The 21,780-nt window shown below is 42.6% G+C and overlaps 1 protein-coding gene across 2 annotated transcripts in view; it reads left to right on the forward strand.

The window, feature by feature from the left end:
- LOC308385851 (partitioning defective 3 homolog) overlaps positions 1-21,780 on the forward strand; it is a 354,241-nt gene that overhangs the window by 168,094 nt on the left and 164,367 nt on the right. For both annotated transcript variants that reach the window (XM_080865038.1, XM_080865037.1), the window contains exons 9-14: positions 714-944; positions 1,530-1,717; positions 6,367-6,506; positions 6,969-7,097; positions 20,115-20,300; positions 20,897-21,067. In XM_080865038.1, the coding sequence (XP_080721164.1) occupies positions 714-944; positions 1,530-1,717; positions 6,367-6,506; positions 6,969-7,097; positions 20,115-20,300; positions 20,897-21,067 (1,045 nt within the window). The remainder of the gene's footprint in view (positions 1-713; positions 945-1,529; positions 1,718-6,366; positions 6,507-6,968; positions 7,098-20,114; positions 20,301-20,896; positions 21,068-21,780) is intronic.

The raw sequence follows: 21,780 nt of genomic DNA on the forward strand, positions 1-21,780 counted from the left end.
CCAGACATCCACTGTGCCTCTGGCCCCCTTATGCTGCAGTGTGCCTCACTCCTGGCCAGCCTATCTATATGCTAAGTGCTGCTGGCAAACCAGACTAAACAATTCTTGTGTCTGGGAATGATGGCGAGCTCTTGTCTCGGCATATTTGGCCTCCCCCAAACTCATACGAGACTCGGTGTGTTTGTGTGTTCCCGCCCCATTTTGTGTTTAAGGAATGAATTCTGTGTGTGTGTCTGCTTACTTGGGAACTCATCGTCTGTAAAGCTTCCCTGGTGCATGATTCATCACCTCTGTTCTGATTGTTGAGTCAACTCATAACCATTTATCTCCAACCATGAACAGACTCACACAAACACACAAATGACCGCATAGTATAGAGATTTAACCTATATCACACGCAGTAATATTTTATGACCGATGCACCACTTACTGTCCTTATCTCTTACCCGTCTTGATGCTTGTAATTATAGATAATGTAATTTCTGCCCCATAATGCATTGCAGGAAGTAGTCCTGCGATTAGCCACGCAGGTCTCAACTCTCTGTATCTCCTTTCAACATACAGTGCATCATGGCTTTCCTTATCCTTCTGTATCTGCCAAGCTTTGGTGCTACATCATTGTACATGTATCTCTTATCATGTTTAAAGCTAATTCATTTCTGTCTGTGTGACCTTACCGCTCTCTCCCTCGCTCTATGTTGTTTCACCTTCAGAGCACAGAACATTTTCAAGCAGGCGATGCGTTCCCAGGTTATCCTTTTCCACGTGGTCCCTGCAGCCATGAAGAAGCAATATGAGCTGCTGTCAGCACAGAAGGAGCTGAGCAGCCCACCTCAGCTGAACAGGGTTCGTTTCAGCCAGGAGTCTCAACAGCCAGCAGACAGGTCCAGTCTGACCGGGCCGCTGACGTCCAGATCAGGACAACCACCGGGCCTCAATCACAAGTGGGTTTCACCTCCCTTTTCTTTTATTGAATGGTTACTAAATAGTTTATTTTTTCTACCCAAGATACCTTCACACTGTTCTCATACATGAAACAAAGAAAAATCAATAAATCAAAGAAAAAAAGAAAAATTAAAAAGCTGCCACAGATTTGATGTGTGTGAAAGGGAGTGCTGTTGTAATTGCAGCAGTCAGAGACTTTCACTGGAAATCCGTCAGAGTTTAAAAGCTACGCAAAAAAAAAAGACAAGAGAGCAGCCTAATTGTAATTTGTACCTTAGACCTCTGAGTCTGCATCGGTGATCATCTTGTCAAAAGCCTGTTTTATCTGCCTGTGGTTTCTGTTAATTGTTGTAAAAACTCTGGCCTAGTTCCAGAAAGACAAAGATGTGGGTTTGTGTTTGTGGTCATAATGTCAGTTATACAGAACGATCAATCCTCCGTCTGTGCCAGTGAAAAGGTTCTTGCTACAAATACAGTTATTATTTAATGGTGAAAAGTCATTACTGTGCGTTATACATTACATTACAGGAGCCTGACGATGAATCTATATTTCATGTAACGACTCTGAACCCTTGTCTCTGTAGCCACCATGGCTCACTGGCAGAGAGCACCCCAGACTCGAGTAGACGCTTTGCCACTCCACCCCACATTTTGATCTCCAGGACCCCGTCAGCCCCTTCGCCCTCCCTGCAGCGCAGGATAAGCACAAACGCCCCCAGAACCATCGACCTAAAGAACAAAGGTCGCAGGTTCAACGTCCAACTGAAGAAAGGTGAGAGTAGCAAAACGAGGTCAGTGCTGTAGGAGTGAAAACCAGCAGAATCATGTTTGCAATTTATGTGTGCTGACATCATATGGTGACATGAGCCCGCCATGTTTGATCTGCTTTTTAGACATTTTTGTGTTATTAAGTGAGATATGTGTGATAATCGTATGTTTCAAAGCAAGTAGTGGGAAAATTCTTGGGGAAGGCTTAACAGTGGGTTGACCTTGCTTCTAACCGTGGGAAAATTTTAAAAAGTGGCTTTTTTTTAGTTCAGAATTGCTTCTGCCAAAATTTCTGTCAGCCTGTCCACTGGCAGATTACATCGGCCTCCGCTCTTTATCAGCAGAAAGCCGGGGAAGAGCCCTGTATATCTGATAAAACTCCAGCATCAAAGAGTATATTCTTCACAAGACAGGCTTCTGCATTTAAACATTTAAATGCACTGAAAGTTTGCAGTTAGACACGAAAGATGCTGATCCTAAAGCAGCTCATGTGACAGCGTTAAAGTGTTTCATTAATTTGACCAATAATCTCTTTGTTTGCTTCTATGTCTATCAACCCCGTTACTAAGTGCGATAAAGGCGATATCTTGTCAACTTCTAGCATTTAAAAACTCCAGAGTAAACAAAAGGTCAAAGAGCTCTTAATGCAACCGAAATCCTTCTGGAAATAAAAAAAATCTCCTCTTGCCTTTGCGCTTTGTTTAACCGAGAAGGCCGAAAGCAAACACAGATCAGCCCCGTCTTGAAAACAGGTTGTGGTTTCATCCGTTCATGCTACAGTACATCACCGCGGTCTTGTGGTTAAGCTTCGGCAATCCATCTGCTTCCAGCTGAGCTGGGTTTATTTGTGGACTTGGACAGACCTTTGATACCGGAGCAGTTGTATTTCTTTGTGGTGGCTTCGCTGCCAAGCCGTGTCATTTCCACCAGTTAGCCATCTTCATGTGAATTAGCGAACAGTAGGAAGCAGAGTGAAGTAGATCTAAGGCGATGTCCTGACTCCGTCGATTTCTTTTTTGCTCCTTTTTTTTTTCGGTTGCCGGAGCAGATGTTTACTTGAAAGCTGGCACCGAGGCCTTAGCGATGAGCTTCAGGGAAGGGTGCGGGAAAAAGTGAGGGCTGCGGCACGGGGTAAACGTGACCCACTCTGGGGACATGCAGTCACAAGCTGCTCTAACATGTTTGGCAAAGTTTCCCAGCGCTGCCGGCAGAGTTCTTTGACACTGTGGAGCTGAAGTGTAACTTATATTTATGTGTTTATAACGTGACAAAGTTTCCCCACACGACTCTAATTTCCGGAAAGATGTTGGTAGAACTCGAGCACCAGGCTGACGCCTTCAGTTTAGCTTATATCCACCAGCTGCATGGCTTCATGGTCACTATGAAATATTTCAGTATTGCCCAAGTAACAGAAATGGTTTCAAAGCCTGTGATTTCAGTGAGAGTTTACCGGCACATAACTTCAAAGCCGTTTGTGAACTCCAGATGGAGATGTCCAAATGTTGTTAAACTGGGAATTTAACGGAGCATTAGGAAAAGGCTGAGTTGAGGGAAACGCGCCTCTGAAATCCATTTTGACGGTTCCGTTTGATTGCCATCACGCTAATGCACTTCTAGAAGGGCTTTGGCGGTTTTGTTGTCTGCTCGTTGTAATTGTTGTGATTCAGCCTAAGTGGCTCAGAGTTCCAAGTGGCAGGAGCAGATCCTGAATGGCAAATTAACAAGAGTGCCTTAATCAAATACTGCTGTTGAAAAGGACATACGCACCCCATTAAGTCATTCTAATGTGCCTCAGCCTCTCTTCATGTTTGCTGCTTAATTGGCTTATTGGAGCCAGGATTTCAGCTAATCCAGAAAGGGACACAATTACTTTTACCCCGGCCTGGTCTGGTACCTAAAATAAATACATCAGTGGTTAATTAGCACAGGAATATTTAGAGATTGTATTCTCCTAATTGGCTGATTGTAGACTTTGAACAGCGGGATCTTATAATGGGCCTGAGTTGGGTTTGGGATGTGTGTTGGGCGGCAGTTTGTGAAAAGGGTCAGAGGGGAAGGGGAATCCCAACTGCCATGGCGAGGATTTGAAAAAAGGCAGGATATAATCAAAAGCTGTGATACATCTGTGTTAAATGCCATCTGCATTTGTTTACCCCTCTTATTTTCAGTCGTTTGAGGACAGACTAGCATCTGCACTAAGTGGAGAACCTCCCACGGCAACTGTGGGATCTGGTATTTAAAAGTTTGGCAGTCAAACTGCGCATTTAATATTCAACATAAACGATGACAGCTATTTTTGTCTGATCACTTCTCGCTCAGCAGTGATGGACAGATCATAGAACGTCGTTATCCTCAGCAGCTCAACTTTCTGGCTTCAAAGTGATCTCTTCATCACCTTTCTGCAAGTTTATTTGTGCGTGGAAGCCAGGAGAAAGTTGCCAGCCGCGCTCCTCAATCTTAATGCCCCTTGTTCATCAGCGGCATCACTGTCAGGGAGACGACAGACTGCTAAATAGACATACAGGGAAAAGTAGGTCATGATGAACCATCAGAGGTGCTGACAGCTCTGTGAAATGAGCAGCTACTTTGACACGAATGCTAATCACTGCTGTTAGCGTCAGAAAAGCCTCGGCTAAAACCGCAGAACACGACTTTCCAACTTGGAAATGCCTACAGCTAGGTTATGCATGGTGGAATCTTAACCGCCGCTCTGAAAGACGTTCTTAATGACTCTTCTAGTTTAATCTGACACGCAGCATTTGCACGGTTTATCACATGTAGCTGACATTTGAACTACGTCATGCTTTTATCTGAAAAATACAGCTCTGGTCAGCAGAAAAGGTTAGAGCGGAGAGATCTTCTTATTTACCTGTTATTGTATTTGCCTGATTCCTCTTAGACTATCAATTCATATTCGTTTGAGCAACCTTAAAGGTCAACCCTTAAACTTAAAGCAAATGGCTTTGCAAAGCTGATGCCCGAAGTGTTTTTATCACATGTGGTTGTTGAATTTCACTGCACTTGGAAGAGACAGAGGATTTTCCTTTAAATATACAAAGCTAAGAAACAAATTTGAGTGCACACACAGTGATCACTGCTTTCTCCATTAGGCTAACCTCAGGCTCCCTATATATCATCCAAGACTGCTTTGACCCAGACATGATTTTTACACAGCCTTTGTGGCCTGCCTTTGCACCAAAACTCTGGAGGGGGTTTTTTGGGTTTAAAATCTGGCACACGGTGCAGTGTGGGAACATTCAGAAATAAGCACTTTAACTATTTAGGTGTCCTGCACTTTAGTTTAAGAGGATATTGAACAGAGTTTTAATGCATTTCCCAATCCATAATCATTCATTTGTCTCTGCTTATTCTTAACTGGTCTTTAATCTGACCGCGACTTCCACGATTGGCTTTAAAGTCCGTTCACATTCATTTAAAACACTCAATTTTGGTTCATAGCACTGATACTATGTTTAGAGTTCAAGACACACCCAATCATGGAAATATGAAAAAATGGCAGCATGGAAGCAGGAATGTCTGTATTACCTCGTGGAGGTTCAGGACATGGTGGAAGGCCATCATTTGATTCCTGCTTAGTGGATTAAAAGTTACTTTTTTTTAATAATGGGGGGAAAAGTTGTATGCCCTTAGCAGTATTTATACACAGAATACACTTTTTATGTTTCTGTACTTTTAAAATGAAACCCAGAAATAGAAAATGTCGCTGTCATAAATAAATTGCTCCTTAGTGACATTTAAACCCCCAACCCCCGGGCCACGCACCGGTACCGGTCCATGAGTTGTTTGGTACCAGGGTGCAGTTGAGGCTCGGGTGTGAAATTTATGGTTTTCAGGGTTTTTGTTGTTATTTTTTTAATCGTTTTTATCGTTAACTTGGTTTCCCTGAATCTTTTCCCGTGTGTTATGAATAAATCCCATTTTTGGTACCTGTACTGGTTTTATTTTGTTGTATCTATCCGCAACACCTTAAAGGCCGGTTCGTGAAAAATCGGTCCGTGGCGCTAAAAAGGTTGGAGACCACTGGTCTTGACCATTTTACTGAAATTTGATCGTAGCAATTCAAGATGGTACTCAGTAGTTTGTGTGGCCCCCGTGTTCTTACATATATGCCTGACAATGCTGACGTGACCAAAAATTCTGGCAATGGCACACATTGATGTGCCATCCTGGAGAAGTTAGACTACCTGTGCAACCTCCACAGGGTCCAGCTATCACGTCATGCTGCCAGTAGTGACACTGACTCTAGCCAAATGCAAAACTAATGAGGAGGGAAACATGTGAGTGGCCTCCACCTGCAAACCATTCTTGTTTTGGGGGCTGTCTCATTGCCCCGCCTCTGCTACTTAACTGATCAAATCAATATCCCTCAAGTTTAACTGACTTGGTGCTTTGCTCGGATTAGAAAGGGTTCCTTTAAATTTTATTGAGCAGTCTGTTTTAAGGATAATAGAAAATGACAACAGACAAACAGTTTTTCAGTTTACTGCCGATCATGAGCACACTGCTGGCAAGCTTACCAAATGACAACATCACAGCATGGCATGTTTGCACCAGGAAAGAAAAGAACAAGTGATGAGCTGTGCTTTGTAAAATGTCACAATACCTTTCTAAGTGTCTTCAATTGTTAACTAGGTCCAGAGGGTCTCGGATTCAGCATCACATCCAGAGATGTCCCGATTGGCGGCAGTGCTCCAATTTACGTTAAAAACATCCTTCCTCAAGGCGCCGCCATCCAAGACGGTCGACTTAAAGCTGGAGACCGGCTGCTGGAGGTGAGGCAGGACATCAAACATCCTCTAACCATGACACAGTGTTCAGCGAGTGTGTTCTGTGAGATTGCGTGTTATTTCAGAGACAAATTACTCGTTTCCTGATGTGACTTTGTTCCTAAATTCAGTCTTACTGAGCCTTTGTTGGAGCGAGTCGAATAAGCTGCGTTCCCTTTGTTTTGAATTTCTAAGAAAATGTGGTTAGATGGAACAATATTTTGATTATACTTCAGTCAGACTGACATGGAAATCAGCGAGTGCTCCCTTTAGGGGGAAATAACCCATATTTAATTCCAGTTCCAACTGGCTCACAGGGTAATCTGCATAAAGGTTATGTGGAGGCCATAGTCCCCCCTCTTAAGAGTGAGTTTAGTTTCGCCTCCGACTGTGTATCTGTTGTACATTTATTTTTGTAAGTCTTCTTTTACGCTTCGTGACTCCGTGTATGTGTATATGTACGTGCAGGTTAGTGGGGTGGACCTAAATGGTAAAAGCCAGGAAGAGGTGGTAGCCCTGCTCCGAGCTACACCCATGGGTGGAACCGTGAACCTGTTGGTGATTCGCCCAGAGGACTCCCTGCTGCCCCGAGAAGTGGTCAGTGCCCAGCCAGCACCTCATAAGAGTTTTCTAGATTTCAGCTGTTTGGTAAATGTTGATATTTATAGAGAGTTTGAGAGGACTTGCACAGGAAAAGCTGTGATTTTCTCAGCCTATTTGCAATTATAGTTTTATAGCTGTAATAAAAAATAAGAATTTGACGCATGAATGGGAGGACAAGAAACTAGTTGAGACAGTGTAGGATTTCTCTTACTTGTTGCCATTATTACTTCTCAGTGGATATTAGCCAAACTCCCATTGTCAGTTTGATAAAGCATATCCTACTTGATTCAATGAAGTCTCTCAAGGAATCTGGTAAATGTCACTAAATGTCTAACATCCTGTACAGAGTATGGATTTGTCATGGTGCCTGCACTAATATTCCCTTAACTGCTCCTCCAATCCATCAGCTTCTCCATCTTTCTGTCATTTTTTAAAATTATGTTGTCTGCACTGATTTTAATTTAACATTTGTTTATTGTGTCACTCTGTCAGTGCTCTCATTATTAATGCTAGTGGATGGCTGCTGTCCACTTAAGGATTTCTTCTCTCTAAAATATGAGCCTCTGAGCTCTGAGTTGACTCCGAGTCGCCGGTTTAGGACAAATATTCGACTTTCCATGTACAGATCCCTCCTTTAATTGTGGCTTATGCTTTTTTTTTTCTCTCCTCACACAGATGGTCATTTTAGCACATACAGACATGCAGACACACAGACCCATTATATGCACACACAGGCACTCTGAAATGATGTGCCTAAGTGTGTCTAAGTGCACACAAATACAGCTTTGGACATATTCAAACACACACCCTCCCAGTGAGCCACACAGTCTACATACAGGGTGACTTTGGCTGTCGCGCAACAGATGGCGAGGCTACTGCCCCCGTCCAGCCTGCGCTCTGTGTCTGTGACAGCAGGCTTAGTCGTCACAGCACCTTGGCAGGCCAGGGGCTGCTGATGCCAGCCTCACTCCTTACCACAGCACTCAGCCCGGCACCCTGGCTGTTAACCCCGCAATAGGAGCTGTTCAACCTGTGGAATAATGGCCCTTTGAAGCAGTAGCCTGCTCTTTTAATATGCTATTTCTCCATCCACGCACCAGCTATACTTTCATTTTTTTTTAGGAAGTTGGCACAAGAGCACGTGTTAAAGTTCTCTTGGTATTAAGGAAGTCCCCAAAAAGTCATGTACCGCCTTAAAATGCCTCACACATGTTTATAAAATATGCTGCACTTTTGATGCTGCCTCATGGCTCAGGTACGGTGGCCCTGAGAGGTCAAACTAAATAACTCAATAATGTGACAATGACAAGATGCTTAAAGAACTGGAGGATTGATCGATGTTGTGAGGGACAAAAAGATGTGGTTTCCTCCATTTTTTGAAAAGACTTTTTTCGTGATTGACGTAATACTGTAGATACATGTTTGCTGTTAGCCGCTTACTGTTAGCTCATCACTGTTGTTCCCTCACTCTCCTCTTGTTTTCTCAGGGTTCCTTTTTTGTGAGCTTTTGCAGAATTTTTTCTCTTTCTGTTGTGTTTTGTTTGTTTTTCTAGTTGCTGGTGTTTTTTTAAAGTTGCAGTGCGTTTCACCTCTCTGGATCACCTAGGAGCCACTGCTAGCATCAAACCTGTAACCTTGATGTCATTCAACTGGACTCTTTAAAAACACACACACACACACACACACACACACACACACACACACACACACACACACACACACACACACACACACACACACACACACACACACACACACACAAAATAAACTAAATACTTAAAACTAACTGGAGGTAGACGCCAAACTGATCCACGCAGCCTTGACAGCAGCTGAGTGACGCTGTGAGGGCTTTTTAAAAAATGCACGCCTGCCCGTGGCTCGTGTTGTGGAATGAGAGGTTGACGGCTACGCACTCTCAGCTCCTCAGGCGTGATGTGATTAGAAAAAAAAATCCATCGTGCGAAACCTGTCTAATAATCTCCTTTTTCTTTTTTGTTTTTGATTTCTCCATCTCTTGACCAACACGCTGTGCGCGACTGCTGGTTAATATTTCATCACTTTCCATAGCAGATTAACTCTCTCGCTTACTTTTCCTTTTTTTTTAAATTCTCTCTCTCTCACACACACACACACAGTTTCACATTTCCCAGCAGTGCTTTCACAAATCTCAATAATCCCTACAAGTATGTTCATAAAAATCAGATAAGGAGGCCAAGGCTCTGCCGGTGACAGTTATTGCAAATAAAGCATGGTAGAAAATTGTGGCTGGTAATTGCCTTCTCTGTCACACACTGTGGATAGGTGGGTGATGGGTGCGTGCATATATTTCTGCTACACACTCCACTGGTAGGGCACACATAACGGCGCACCTATAGACGAGTGTTTGTGGGCTGTCATTCCTGTCTTTCTTTGAATGATTTTTTTTAAATTTCAGCATGAGTGACACACACACACACACACACACACACACACACACACACACACACACACACACACACACAGCCATATAAATCAAAACGAAACAAAACAACAAAAAAAACCCAGACCTTTTTGTCTAGTTGATATTTGCCTGCTGACGTTTAATGTCAGCATTGGAAATCCCTTCGTGCCTCCTTTTGTTTAGATGTTTGCTCGTGTGCTACCCGTGCTGCTTGCACCCCCAGAGGAATTAATTTACTCTCCCAGCATGTTCGCATTGCATCTTTAATTACCACGGTCAGGGTGTGTTTTGACATGCTTTCAGTAGCAGTAGCGGGAGCTCTCAATAGCTTTCAATAAATATGTAATTGCAGGAAGGAGAAAAGGTTAAATGGTAATAGAGGAAAAATGGGGCAATGCGGCTACGACTGCTGCTTATTTCCACCCATCTCCTCCTGCCCCTCCTCCTCTCCAGGGATGTCAATAACTATATTCAGACAGAGACAATATATTTTATCAAAGAAGGTGCTTCAACCTTGACTAAACTCTGGGCTCATCGATAACAAGTTTGTTTGTAGACACCAAGTTCTTCTCTACAAAGCCTCCTTCATCCTTGAGCATGTCTTAGAGGATAGTGGATCTGTTCGCATTTTGTTTTGTTGTCATGTTTTTTTACCTCTTTGCTTTTGAACCTCGTGGCCTTTAAGTGTAGAGGAAAGAAATGCTGAAACAGAGAGAAAAGTTCACCACAAACTCCAGACGCAGTAGCAGGCTCTGATCAGTGACTAGGTGCAGGTAGAAGAAAAAAAAGCCTTGACAGCTCTGGGAGTTTGAGTCAGTGATTTCAAGGCAAGAGATTAAAGGCTGGAAGTCAGATGAATTAGTGCCCCCTATGCGTCTGGAGGTAGAAAGGCTTTATGAATTATTTGTGAGCGCTTGTGTCTTCACAACTTTTTCTGATTGTTTCGTATTAGAGGTGAAAGGAAGTGGAGAAAGTTTGTGTCTTCGATAAAGAAACTAAGAAATGGAGTAAGAGAATGAGATGCGAAGAAGAGTTTAAAGGTTAAGAGGTCGATTGCACATTTTAAAAAACCTAAAGCGGCAGTGTTAAATGCATTTTGAAGACACATCTACACTACACGCAGCCCACACATAGCACAGTAGATGTTATTTATTGTAGCCATTTATCTCCCGGCGTGCGGCCCCGTTTGTGCTTATAGCTGCGAGCAGTGCTTTGCCTTCATAGTGGATATTGTAATCCTGGCTTCTGCTTTGTATTTATTCATTTATTTTGTCCTATAACAACGAGCTAAATGTCATGCTTCGTTGTGCAACAAGCAACGGCAGCAGTCTAAAAACGAGGCACTGCCTAAAGACGTCCGTCCACGCCCTGTCACCTGTGGCGGAGCTCGTTCATGTGTCGCCTGTGTGTCGTTTCGAGCAAACACGGCAAAGTAAAAGCAGAGGAGTATAATCTGCAACATTTTATTATTAAATAAGGAGTTGGGAGGACCTTTAGCATGGGCCGTCTGTGTTTAGTGACAAATCACTGGTTTGAAACCAGCCTGCCTCTAGTTAAGTGAATTAGCCTGTTGCTATTGCTGCCGGAAAGTGATCCATGCACTAAATATATGTTAACTCTTTCCTGCATAAAGACATTTGACAACCTTTTTTGTGCCCTTGATGACGAGTATATCAATAAAAACACGAAGACCAATAGAGTAGTTCCTGGGCTTTTCCAAGAGTTTCCGAACTCACCGACTTCTGATGCAAACCTGCTCATTTTGTCCTATAAGCCTGAAATATATGACAGAAACCTCTCAGTTCAGAAAAGAGCTTCAAAGGTAACTCTTAGTACGCTTTCAAGGGGTAAAGTGTTAAACAATGCCACAAACTTCTGAGTCACACACAGTGCGTTCAAGCACCATAATAATGGTGCTCGTTCCTGCTCTTACATCGTTGCGTGACCCTTCAACAGCAGCACATTTTTCCTTCCAAGATAGCAGCGCGGACTGCGGAGAACAAATGGGCTTGTGTAGCCTCTGTTGTAACACTGTCGACCACATAAGAGCAATTAAACAGTGCATTAAAAACCCCTCTTTATGATCATATCGCACTTGTCACTGATCCATTAGTGGCTATATCTGCCAAGCAATGAGAATCTTAATTGCACGATTAATTCTGGCCTCAGATTGATGTGACGGCCGAATTTATGGCTCATGTGAATAATGAGGACGCGCAGACAAATGTGTGACACTGCTGCTTACATTTATAGCAGACTAATGGCCCACCCCGGCGGCCTGGTTTCATATTCTGCCTGCTATGTTTTTGACCACTGTGCTGTAATCGAGGCAGACAGAACTACTCCATTTAAACATTGTGTTATATTAAACACAGGTCTCTGAAAACGATCGCATACATGAAGTGACAAAAGCACGGTTGCATTAAAATAGATGGATACGAGGTTCCGAATTGTTGTTTTTCTCTAAAAATCAAGCGGTCATCATCAATACTCGTTCACAGTTGGCTTTTGTTGGAGTGCCTGCAGTACAGTAAGGTTACCACTCATGATTTGCCTGTGTTAAAGTTGGAAGGCAAGAACAGACGTATGAAGCTGTATTGATTTCCCTGCTGCAGAGATCCATTTACCGAGTCGGTAGAGGGAGAAATGAATTGATATCAGGCAAACAAAACACAACCCCCTGTCTTTGGAGGCAACTAAATTATACACAGATCTGCTCTGTCAGAGCCAAGCTCAATCCCTCCTCATTTATTTATACACTCCTCAACACAGAACGAACCTTTGTCATTTTTAACAGGTTACACGGGATGTTAAAGTGCGAGAACAGAACAGGAATCCTTCTGTCTTTGGCCACGGATGCATCTAAAATGTAATGGCGAATCAGCTGCTTGCATTTGGCAGAGATGGTCAGGATGAAATTGTTTTGATATTGTATGAAAAATGTTTCAACCGTCATCTCTGGCTCATGTCTTTCAGCACTTTAACAGAGCAGCTTTTAGATAAACCATTTGGCACATTCCACTGAAGCAGTGATAAACAGCTATGTGCTTATCTTAAGCTATGTGCTACCCACAGCCATGCCAAAACATGACAAACATCTTTGGAGCTAATATAATTAGATGTCTCTTAAAGTAATGTGTGTGTGTTTGTTTTTTTTAAATTTCGAGTGACTGTAAGGGTGAAGTAATTCACTGAAACTTTTGATAATAAAGTGCCAGAGACAGAATCGTTCTTGCGCGTCTCTTCAGCAGCTTATTTATATCACAGCGGGTGACAGAGCAAGAGCTATTTTACCTAAGTGAAACTTGGCGAAGGACTCGAGATCATTAATCATTTCTTAGTGGACTTTGTAATTTAAGGTGTTGCAACCTTTTTTGCCAGTATTCACAATTTTGTAACGAATTCCCGGTCTCCCTTTATGATATGACTTCAAAACAGTCCCAGCTGCTAGAAGGTAAATGGACGTAATCCTGCAGATTGTGCTAATAATACCAATGTGTGGATCTTGGGTGAAGTCCGATTACAGGAACTGCTCAAAAGACCTTTGGATGGAGCATTTGGAATGCCACGGTTTGGGAGTGTGCAGTCAGAGTTCTTCAGAACAGTTTGGCAGCATCAGTTGCATCTCGGAGGTTGCTTTGGCTTTCACTTTCTGCATAAAAATGTCTCTGACATGACAGACCACAGTGATTTTGGTGGATAAGGCCTCCAGCGTGTGTACCATGGCACTACAAACCTCATCAGGACACTTTCTCCGACTTTTCCCTCACTCTCTGATGTTTATCACATCACACTTTCCTCCTCTTCCTTCTTATTCTTCTTCTCTTCTTCCCTTGTGTTTCTCTCATTAATCACCAACACCGTCTCCCAGCGTAGTCCTTTGCTGTATTAATTTGCCTCCTATAGAAACGCTTTCCGATCAAAGTGCACAGTTTTGGAAGCATGCGCTGTCATAAATAAGGCTAATAATGCCAAGCATGGTTGAAGACAATGTCAGCCCGGTTAACAGTCTCTGAGTCGAGTCTCGTCGAAGCCACCTGTTTTCGTTTAACACTTTTGAGCAGCTGTTCCCATAATTATGCTTGCTGTCAGTGCAGAGAAGAGGGAGGGTGCACCACAGCATTGTGCTACGCCGATAAACAAGGTAGTTAAAGGCCACTTATGGCGACACAGTTACTCTCCCGAAGGGATTCAGCGTCTGTTTCCAGAACGCATAATGAACTGAAGTGTGTGTGTGTGCAGTTGGACATAGCGAAGCGCTTTTTATCCACCATTAGCTTAAAATGAGAGACATCTGCTTCGTGATGTGCGTCTGCGCTTTGGTTCAACCGAAACGCCTTTGCAAACATTCCCGGCTGCCAGCTACACTTAGAAAGTAGCCTTTTATTTTTAATGTTCCATCTGATGAGATGAAATCGCTTCCCGAATCGCCTGCAGAAACACCTCCCGTCAAGTCAGGCCCTACATGTGAGTCTGTTTTTTCTCCCCCCTGTCTTTGGGTTGCTCACAGTGAGAGTCAGTCAGCACCCCTCACTGAGAGCCACTTGCCGTAATGCATTTGCCATGATGTAGATAGATCTGGCCTCAGATGCCCTCATGGAAACAGACTTTGTTAAGTCTGTTAATGAGCTTTCTCATTAGAAAACTCCCTAAAGGGGAATAGTCCCAGTGCGTCAGCTCTGGGTCAAAATGTGCTGGATCGCTGAGTGAAGAACATATAACATCAGTTCGCAGACACTTACAACCTGTCACTGCCGGCTGTGCAGCTTCGTGCCTTTTGGTGTTGTGTAATAGCTCGCCTCTCCGCCCCTCGCCCAGCCTCCTCATTGTACCTGAATTTGTTTCCTCGACTTTGAGATATTTAATATTCAGCCTCTTTGTCTGTAAATGTTGCAAGGAGAAACAGCGCCAGAAGAAATTTGTGTTACAATACTTATCACTCGTGCACCACTTTTGCAATTACACCCATGGCTGATTTCTTTTAGCCCTTTTAAATTCATTTCCATTGACCTTTATGTCACCAAATTGGGCCAAGTGTGGAAAGAAGTTTCCAGGAGTGTTAATTGTTTTAGGCAGTGATGTGCAGAGAATCAGAGTTATGTGTGAACAGAAGTGATTGTAATTCATTTGCTCTCTGCCTTTTGCATCTCTCTCTGGTTTCTCTGCCACGCACTTGCACGCAACCGACAAATGCTCCTTGTTAGCATGTGACAAGTTAAGCAAGGTAGAAACAAAACAAAAAGGCCTAATAGGCAGGCTGGAGCTCCTTTGCTAGCAAATGCTTTCCTTTCTGTGCCCACTTTTATTCACCTATTTGTGAACTTGGTGAAAAGCTGCCTCTAAAGCACTTCCCTGCTGGTAATGAACTGCTGCTAGCTCATCAAAGTGTTAATTAATAAAGGATTTAATGGTATAATAGGCTGTCGCTCCATGGCTGAGTCAGAGGGGACCTTACAAAAAAACAAAAAAATCTGCATGGGCTCCTTTTGTGATGAATTGGTCAAGTGGCTGGTCACTTGAGCTGTTGAGCTAAGGGGATAATGATAACAATTTTATTACAGCCACTCCTCTTTGCATATTTTCTGCTAGGCTTGCATGATTACAGCCAAAATGATTATCACTGGAATTAATTGGTTCCGTACTGAGGTCACAATTATTTTTCCCGCGTATTCTCTGATTTTTAGTGATGAAAACATTTCAAGTGCACTTTCATATGAACACGACACTGCAAATCTTTGCATCAAAATAAAATTGGTAGTGCTTATTCACTTAAATGTAGTCCATCTCTTAGAAGGGAAAAGAAAGTATTGTAGCAAAACCCAACAAAAAACTAAATCAACTTTGCACTACTTTCACTTTTACCTTGTGCTAATTAATCTTTATAAATGAATCTTTGCAGACTAATAATATAAAGTCTCTCACTCTATTCATTCTCCCTGCATGATGGATGTTAATAAAATTCATAGCAGAGTACCTGACAGCTCTGAGATCCATCTCTGCTTCCCCTGTTGTGTTTTGCATACAGTGCAGTTACTGCCAGTTTAGTAAAATATAATATTTGTTCAGTAAGCTGAACATTTTCCTGGAATATTTGCTAAACAGTTTTAAGTGGTCAAATGGAATGTGATTGGTTGATGATTTCAGTGAGCACCTGTTGCATAGATTCATTGCAGAAGCTAAATCAGCTGTTACTGGTTCAGACTAATCCAGGAAACGTCAAGCTGTGTAGTGCAGGAAACAGCTGTGATTGGCACATACAGGTTCTGAATTGGGGAGCACTCGAGTTACTTTTGCTTTGAGGTGTAAAGGTAGATAAACAGCCAAGTGACAGTCTATACTCACGCACTTGAATTGGAAGCAGTAAAAAACACCCAGTAAATTCAGTCTGGAACATAGTGACATCTAGTGGTGAGATTTTCCACGCTGCACCTTTAAATACTGGAGCATGCGTTTTCATTTGATTATGCTCGTTTAATTGTGGAAGCCAAAAATCGAGTTAGAGATAAAAATCTGATTAATTGCGCTGTCCTATTTTCTGCCTATTTTCTATTAATAATAATAATAAACAATAAAATGGCACTGATTTAAACTTTAATTTGTTTCAGAAGGCTGAGATAATTTTTTAATAAACTGATGATACAAAACATATTTATCAAGTAAAGCTGCATATGCACCTTTTTTGGTTGCATGTGCCTCTCAGCGTTGTCACGGATTTGCGGGGAGAGCCACTTTTTTCCACAAAAATTAGGCAGCTCCTGAGCTGATGCCGAGAGTTTGCTAAGCTATTTAGAAACTGAAGAGATGAGAGCAACACAGTAAGAGCCGCCTCTGCACCTAAGAGACTATATCCATCTCTAGGCAACTGATCAAACGCATGTGAAAGGCAAAGATTAATGCATGACATATGACAGATTCATCACTTTTATGTATGTAACATTGTTCTGATTAAATGCGCTGGCACATATACTATACACTCCAGGCTGTGCTAAATTGCATCACATGTATACAGTTAACAGTAAATCTTCAAGTTCAGTCATTTAAGCCCAATCAGTGGTCCAACCACACCGGACTCCTGGGATAGCCACGGTGTGTTTGTAGTTGCTAAAATATCAGTAATATCTTAAACGAACCTTTATTTGACACATGTACTGTATATTAAGCAAGTGAAACTGTTTCCACATATTCCTGCATGTTAGGAGGCTGGGGTCAGAGGATTGGGGTCAGCCATGGAGCAGATATGCTGGAATGGACAGGATTAAGGGCTCAGCTTGACTGTGCCACAATTCCCCATCTTTTGCTCAATAACCCAGAATCTTGACTGTTGAGGCGCAACTTCCCCACAGAGTTAAGAGTACACTGTAGCACATTTGTTTGGGTTTTACTTTTCAAATTGAACAAATATGAAGGTGATCTTATTGCTCAAAGAACAGAAAACTAACAGGAAACAACAGTAACCCCAAAAAGGTGGTGTTGGTTGTGGCATGCTCAAGGCCATACATCTTTACACTGGAGAATAGTTTGTTGCCGGTGATTTATTTTCTTTTTGTTGTTCAGAAGAGAGCATAATTTTTTACCTTTTATAGAGGAAAAAAAAACAACGATGGGAGAAAACAGATGTGTTATGCATATAACTTTTTTCCTGGTGCTTTTTTAAGTTTAGTTAAGCACGTAACCTTTTCCCTGTCTTTACATCATTTCACTGATTGTCAGTACCTTTGTGCTCTCTGTCCCAGGTGCATCCACGGGGCTGTGCTTGGAACAATGAACTGACTTTCTTTTTTCTCTTGTTCGGAGATAGCTGAATCCAGCTCTGCCTGAGTTGAATCGGTGCAACAAGGCCTGTCAAGCAGCCTGACAAACTCATTCTTAGCTAGCGGCGCTTGTTCCTGTCTGATGAAAATGTTACACTGCTCTCTCATTCTCTGCCTCGGCCCTCTATTCCCGGAACACAGCTCTGAGTGGGTGGTTATTCTGTCATCATTTTGGAAGACGGGCGTGCACACACACACACACACGCGCACGCACTCACGTACAAAGACTCAGAGACTGTCCATCCAAATTTTTTCAACCAGTATATTGCCATCGTCAGTCGCTGGGCTTAAAAGCCTCAGAGAGGATATAACTCAAAGCCACAAGATGTTTTATCAATTTATTTTGATAAAACATTGTGATTAGAGTAAAAGTTAAACCACGGCAGTGACGCACAAGACCACACATTCACAAATGTTCTTTTCAGAGTGCATTCAGAATGGGGGCAGGGATAGCTCAGTAGGTAGAGTGGTGGCCCCATGATTGGAAGGTTGGGGGTTCAAATCCACTGAACGGTTACCCTGAGGTACCCCTGAGCAAGGTACCGTCCCTCCACACTGCTCCCCGGGTCCAGTGGCTGCCCACTGCTTCACTGAGTGAATGGGTTACATGCAGAGAAGAATTTCCCCACGGGGATCAATAAAGTATACATTATTATTACTGTTGTATGTCTGTGCCGTATTTTGCAAACCAACTGATCTCAGCTCACACACTGAGGTAAAGCAACTCCACTACAGCAGCTGTCAAAGTTTATAGAAATTCCAAAATGATGTCGTTGCAAGCTCTATACAAGAATGGTTGTTTAAACAGCGTCGATGGCTTATATTTACCCCTGCCCTGGATAACAAATTGTTTTTCAACGGCACACTTTTTCTTTTCCTTTCCCCTATCCGCTTCATTCAGCAGTCTGAGGGAAAGCAAAAGGTCATTTCCTGGCAGCAACCGGTGATTTCTGTAATAGAACCTGCATTTGAAAACCAGGTGTTGAAACGTGGCGCGATTAAATGGATTCCAGTGGTCTGAATTTACCAAGGGTCCAGTCAGAGACAAAGCCCAGTTGGTGAATTGTACAGACAGGTGTACTGCCGTTTTAAAAGTTGGAAAAGAGAGAGAAAAAACAAAAGCTCAGAGAAAGAAAAGGAGGCAGATAGGAGGGCCGTCTGGAGAATAGGGGCTCCGTCAGATTGTGTTGAAAAGAGCTTTCACCTGAACGCACCGCTGCATCCTAATAACTCTTCAGCCGCTGGAAAAAAAACACCTTGTGCTCTACCTTTCCCCTCTTTCCTCTGTTTCACTCTTTTATCCGAGCAGCTGTGAAGGGCACCTGGCTGCTATCCATCTGGCTGTTTGTGTGCACGGTTGATGTGAGTCTATGCAAAGAGAGGTCTTGCGGTTGGTCTTCGGGGTTGATTGCTCTAGTCTTGTTAATGTAGATTTGGGTGCTGTGGCAATAACAGCCCATGCACAGTTGAATCTGAGCAATGGCAGCATCACAGTGTGCTCTCGAGTTTCTCGTGGAACAGTTTCATCATGCTTGATTCTTGCTAACGCTTAATCTGCTGTGTTTACAGTAATGTGAGGAGAAGGTGAACTGCTGTTAATGTAACCAGGTGACAAGAGTCTAACACTTGCGAGCGACTATGGACCGAAACCTCAGGCGTCAGCATGCGAGGTTAGCTACAGGATGCTGGCTACAGCTATAGAATAAGTGGCAGGGCCTGAGCAACTAAATGGACATTATTTTAGCCTGTCCTTAAATCTTTATCAGATTTTCCACAAGTTAAAAGCGAGAATCTTTCAGTTTCTTGATGCCTTTGTTTTCTCCACGCAATTAGCTTTCCATCCCCCCATTTGTTTCCCTGAAAGTGAAAAATAAAATACACTAATGCTATCCCTTTCATTATTATTTATTTCTTTTACAGATGCTCTTTGTTAGACATCAATGATGCCAGAAAGCTGTCAGAAAATCGACCAGAGTGGCTGGTTGAAGGTTGATGGACTATTTTCCGGGTGAATTGATTTTGCTGGCTGATAGAAACTTATCGCTACCCTCTCACACCTTTCCTGCAGTTGAAATGAACCATTTCTCATTAACCATGCATGAAGAGTATTGCAGTACTGGACCTGCAATAAAACTCTTGCTTCTGTAATTTTGAAAAAAGAAGAAAAAAAGGGCCCAGGAGGATCAGGTCCTTAACGTGTGACAAATTATCTTTCAAAGAGATGTTGTTCAAAGGAAGCCGCTGTTGTTTGAGCATCAAATTGCTACCTGGCGCTTTCAAAGTTCTCTGCTGTCCCCTACACGGAGCTCATGGCGGTGGAAAGGCATTGGCAGCACTCATCTAGACAGTACAGCCAATTGACGATGACGGCACTGAGATATGTGACATGCTTACCATCCATTCACTTTCTTCTGCTCCGCTCATCTTACCCCCTTTATCTTGTCTAGTCCCTGCTTTCCATTTTCCTGTCATTCATGAACCTGGTTCTTTTTTTTCTTTTGCTATTCCCTTTTATCCTTTTTAAAAAAAAAAAACCTATTTGGATAGCTGATAGTGACACTGCAGTGAGTCGCAACAACAGTTTACCAACTTTAGAAAATAAGTTGAGTCATCACAACCCAAAGAGATTTATTGCTTACTGTGCCAGTGACAGAGCCACGACAAATATTCAGGTTTTTTTTAACTCTTTCCTGCTGAATGCTGACAGAAGTCAAAGAAATCTCACCCTCTGTCTTCAATCTTTTCTTTTTTTAACATTAGCAAGAGAAAGATGACATCGTGTTAACCCCTGACGGTACACAAGAGTTCATGACCTTTGAGATCCCTCTGAATGACTCGGGTTCAGCAGGCTTGGGGGTCAGCGTCAAAGGAAACCGGTCCAAGGAGAACCACGAAGACTTGGGCATCTTCGTCAAATCCATTATTAATGGAGGTGCTGCTAGCAAGGCAAGTAACGACTCCCTCACTCGGGCATTTCCTTGATGGATTTCATTCATGGGTTTTCATGGGTTGCAACATACAGGTGTGTGCAAAGACAGTGTGACCTTCAAGTTGTAGCAGAAGGTGCGAGTGGCATAAAATTCTTTTCTCGGGGGAGAAATACTTGGCAATATTTTGTTATTTGTTTGAAAAATGAGAAATTAATTAGTGTTTATTAGCACTAGTGCCATGCAGTGGTTTTACTTTTTCCCTGTCTCCCTCCCTGAGCCTGGTTTTTGCTGGAGGTTTCTTCCTGTTAAAAGGGAGTTTTTCCTTTCCACCGTCGCCAGGTGCTTGCTCATATAAAAGTCATATAATTCTTGGGGTTTTCCCTGTATTTGTATTGTACTGTATTTTGTTGTAAATAAAACTGAATTGGAATTTGCATTATTTACAAATCAAAATATGACAAAATGAATTCTGAAAAAATCTTCTTACACATGTATTTTTGGGGGGATATGTGAAAAGGGTACATGCTAACCATGGAAACGCCGCCTCAGGAGCAGCTTCTGTTTTACTTTATGAACCACATTGCACTTTCTTATGATGGTTCTTGTCTGCAGGATGGCCGTCTGCATGTTAACGACCAGCTTATTGCAGTCAATGGGGAGTCGCTGCTTGAGAAGACAAATCAGGAGGCCATGGAAACACTGCGCAAATCAATGTCTGTAGAGGGTAACAAGCGAGGGATGATCCAGCTCATCGTGGCCCGGCGGGTAGCCATGAGCAGTGAGGTAACCCAGCAGTCAGGGAAGAGTCACGCTGATGTGACTAATTGGCACCACAAGGAGTCCGATTTAATTGGTCTCCCTTTGTTATGTTTTTTTAAATCAGGTATCATTATTAGTGCTCTAATCATGACCTACCATAACATTAAGATGGACTGTATAACACGATGTAATTTTTTCTACAATCATATCCCTGTTTTGAGTCGGTAAGGTGGAATAAGACACTGGAATGAAGATGAGGGATAGCTACACATCAACTTGGCTGATAGATGATATTGATTTTCCTCTACCTTTCCAGTGCTGCTAATCTAAGCCCCGTAGATTTTGGGAAATTTGAGTTGGCTAGAGAAGGACCTTTATGACGCGACCACACCACCATGCAAATCTTCAAACATTCCCATTTCCTGTGTGAGATATAGTGATAGCGTCTCCCATTTTCCCCATTCTCTGCGTGATTTTTTTCTTTGCTCACGGTGGGCCTTGATATGATATCTAAGAAGTACTTCACCGAGTTGTGATTGACAGCTCTGCAGAATAACACTGTAGGATTGGGAGATAAAGGAATATGGATATTTGTCACGAAGCAACAGTCAAGAATATTAAAGTGCTGGGATTTCACCTTCGTGAAACGTCCATTGTGATGCAAAACTTAACCTGGCCTACCTTTTTTTTTTTTTTTTTTCATCAACAAAACTGTCATTCACATAGTGTGGTGAAAG

This window comes from Rhamphochromis sp. 'chilingali', assembly GCF_963969265.1.
Source record: "Rhamphochromis sp. 'chilingali' genome assembly, chromosome: 18".
NCBI lineage: Eukaryota > Metazoa > Chordata > Actinopteri > Cichliformes > Cichlidae > Rhamphochromis > Rhamphochromis sp. 'chilingali'.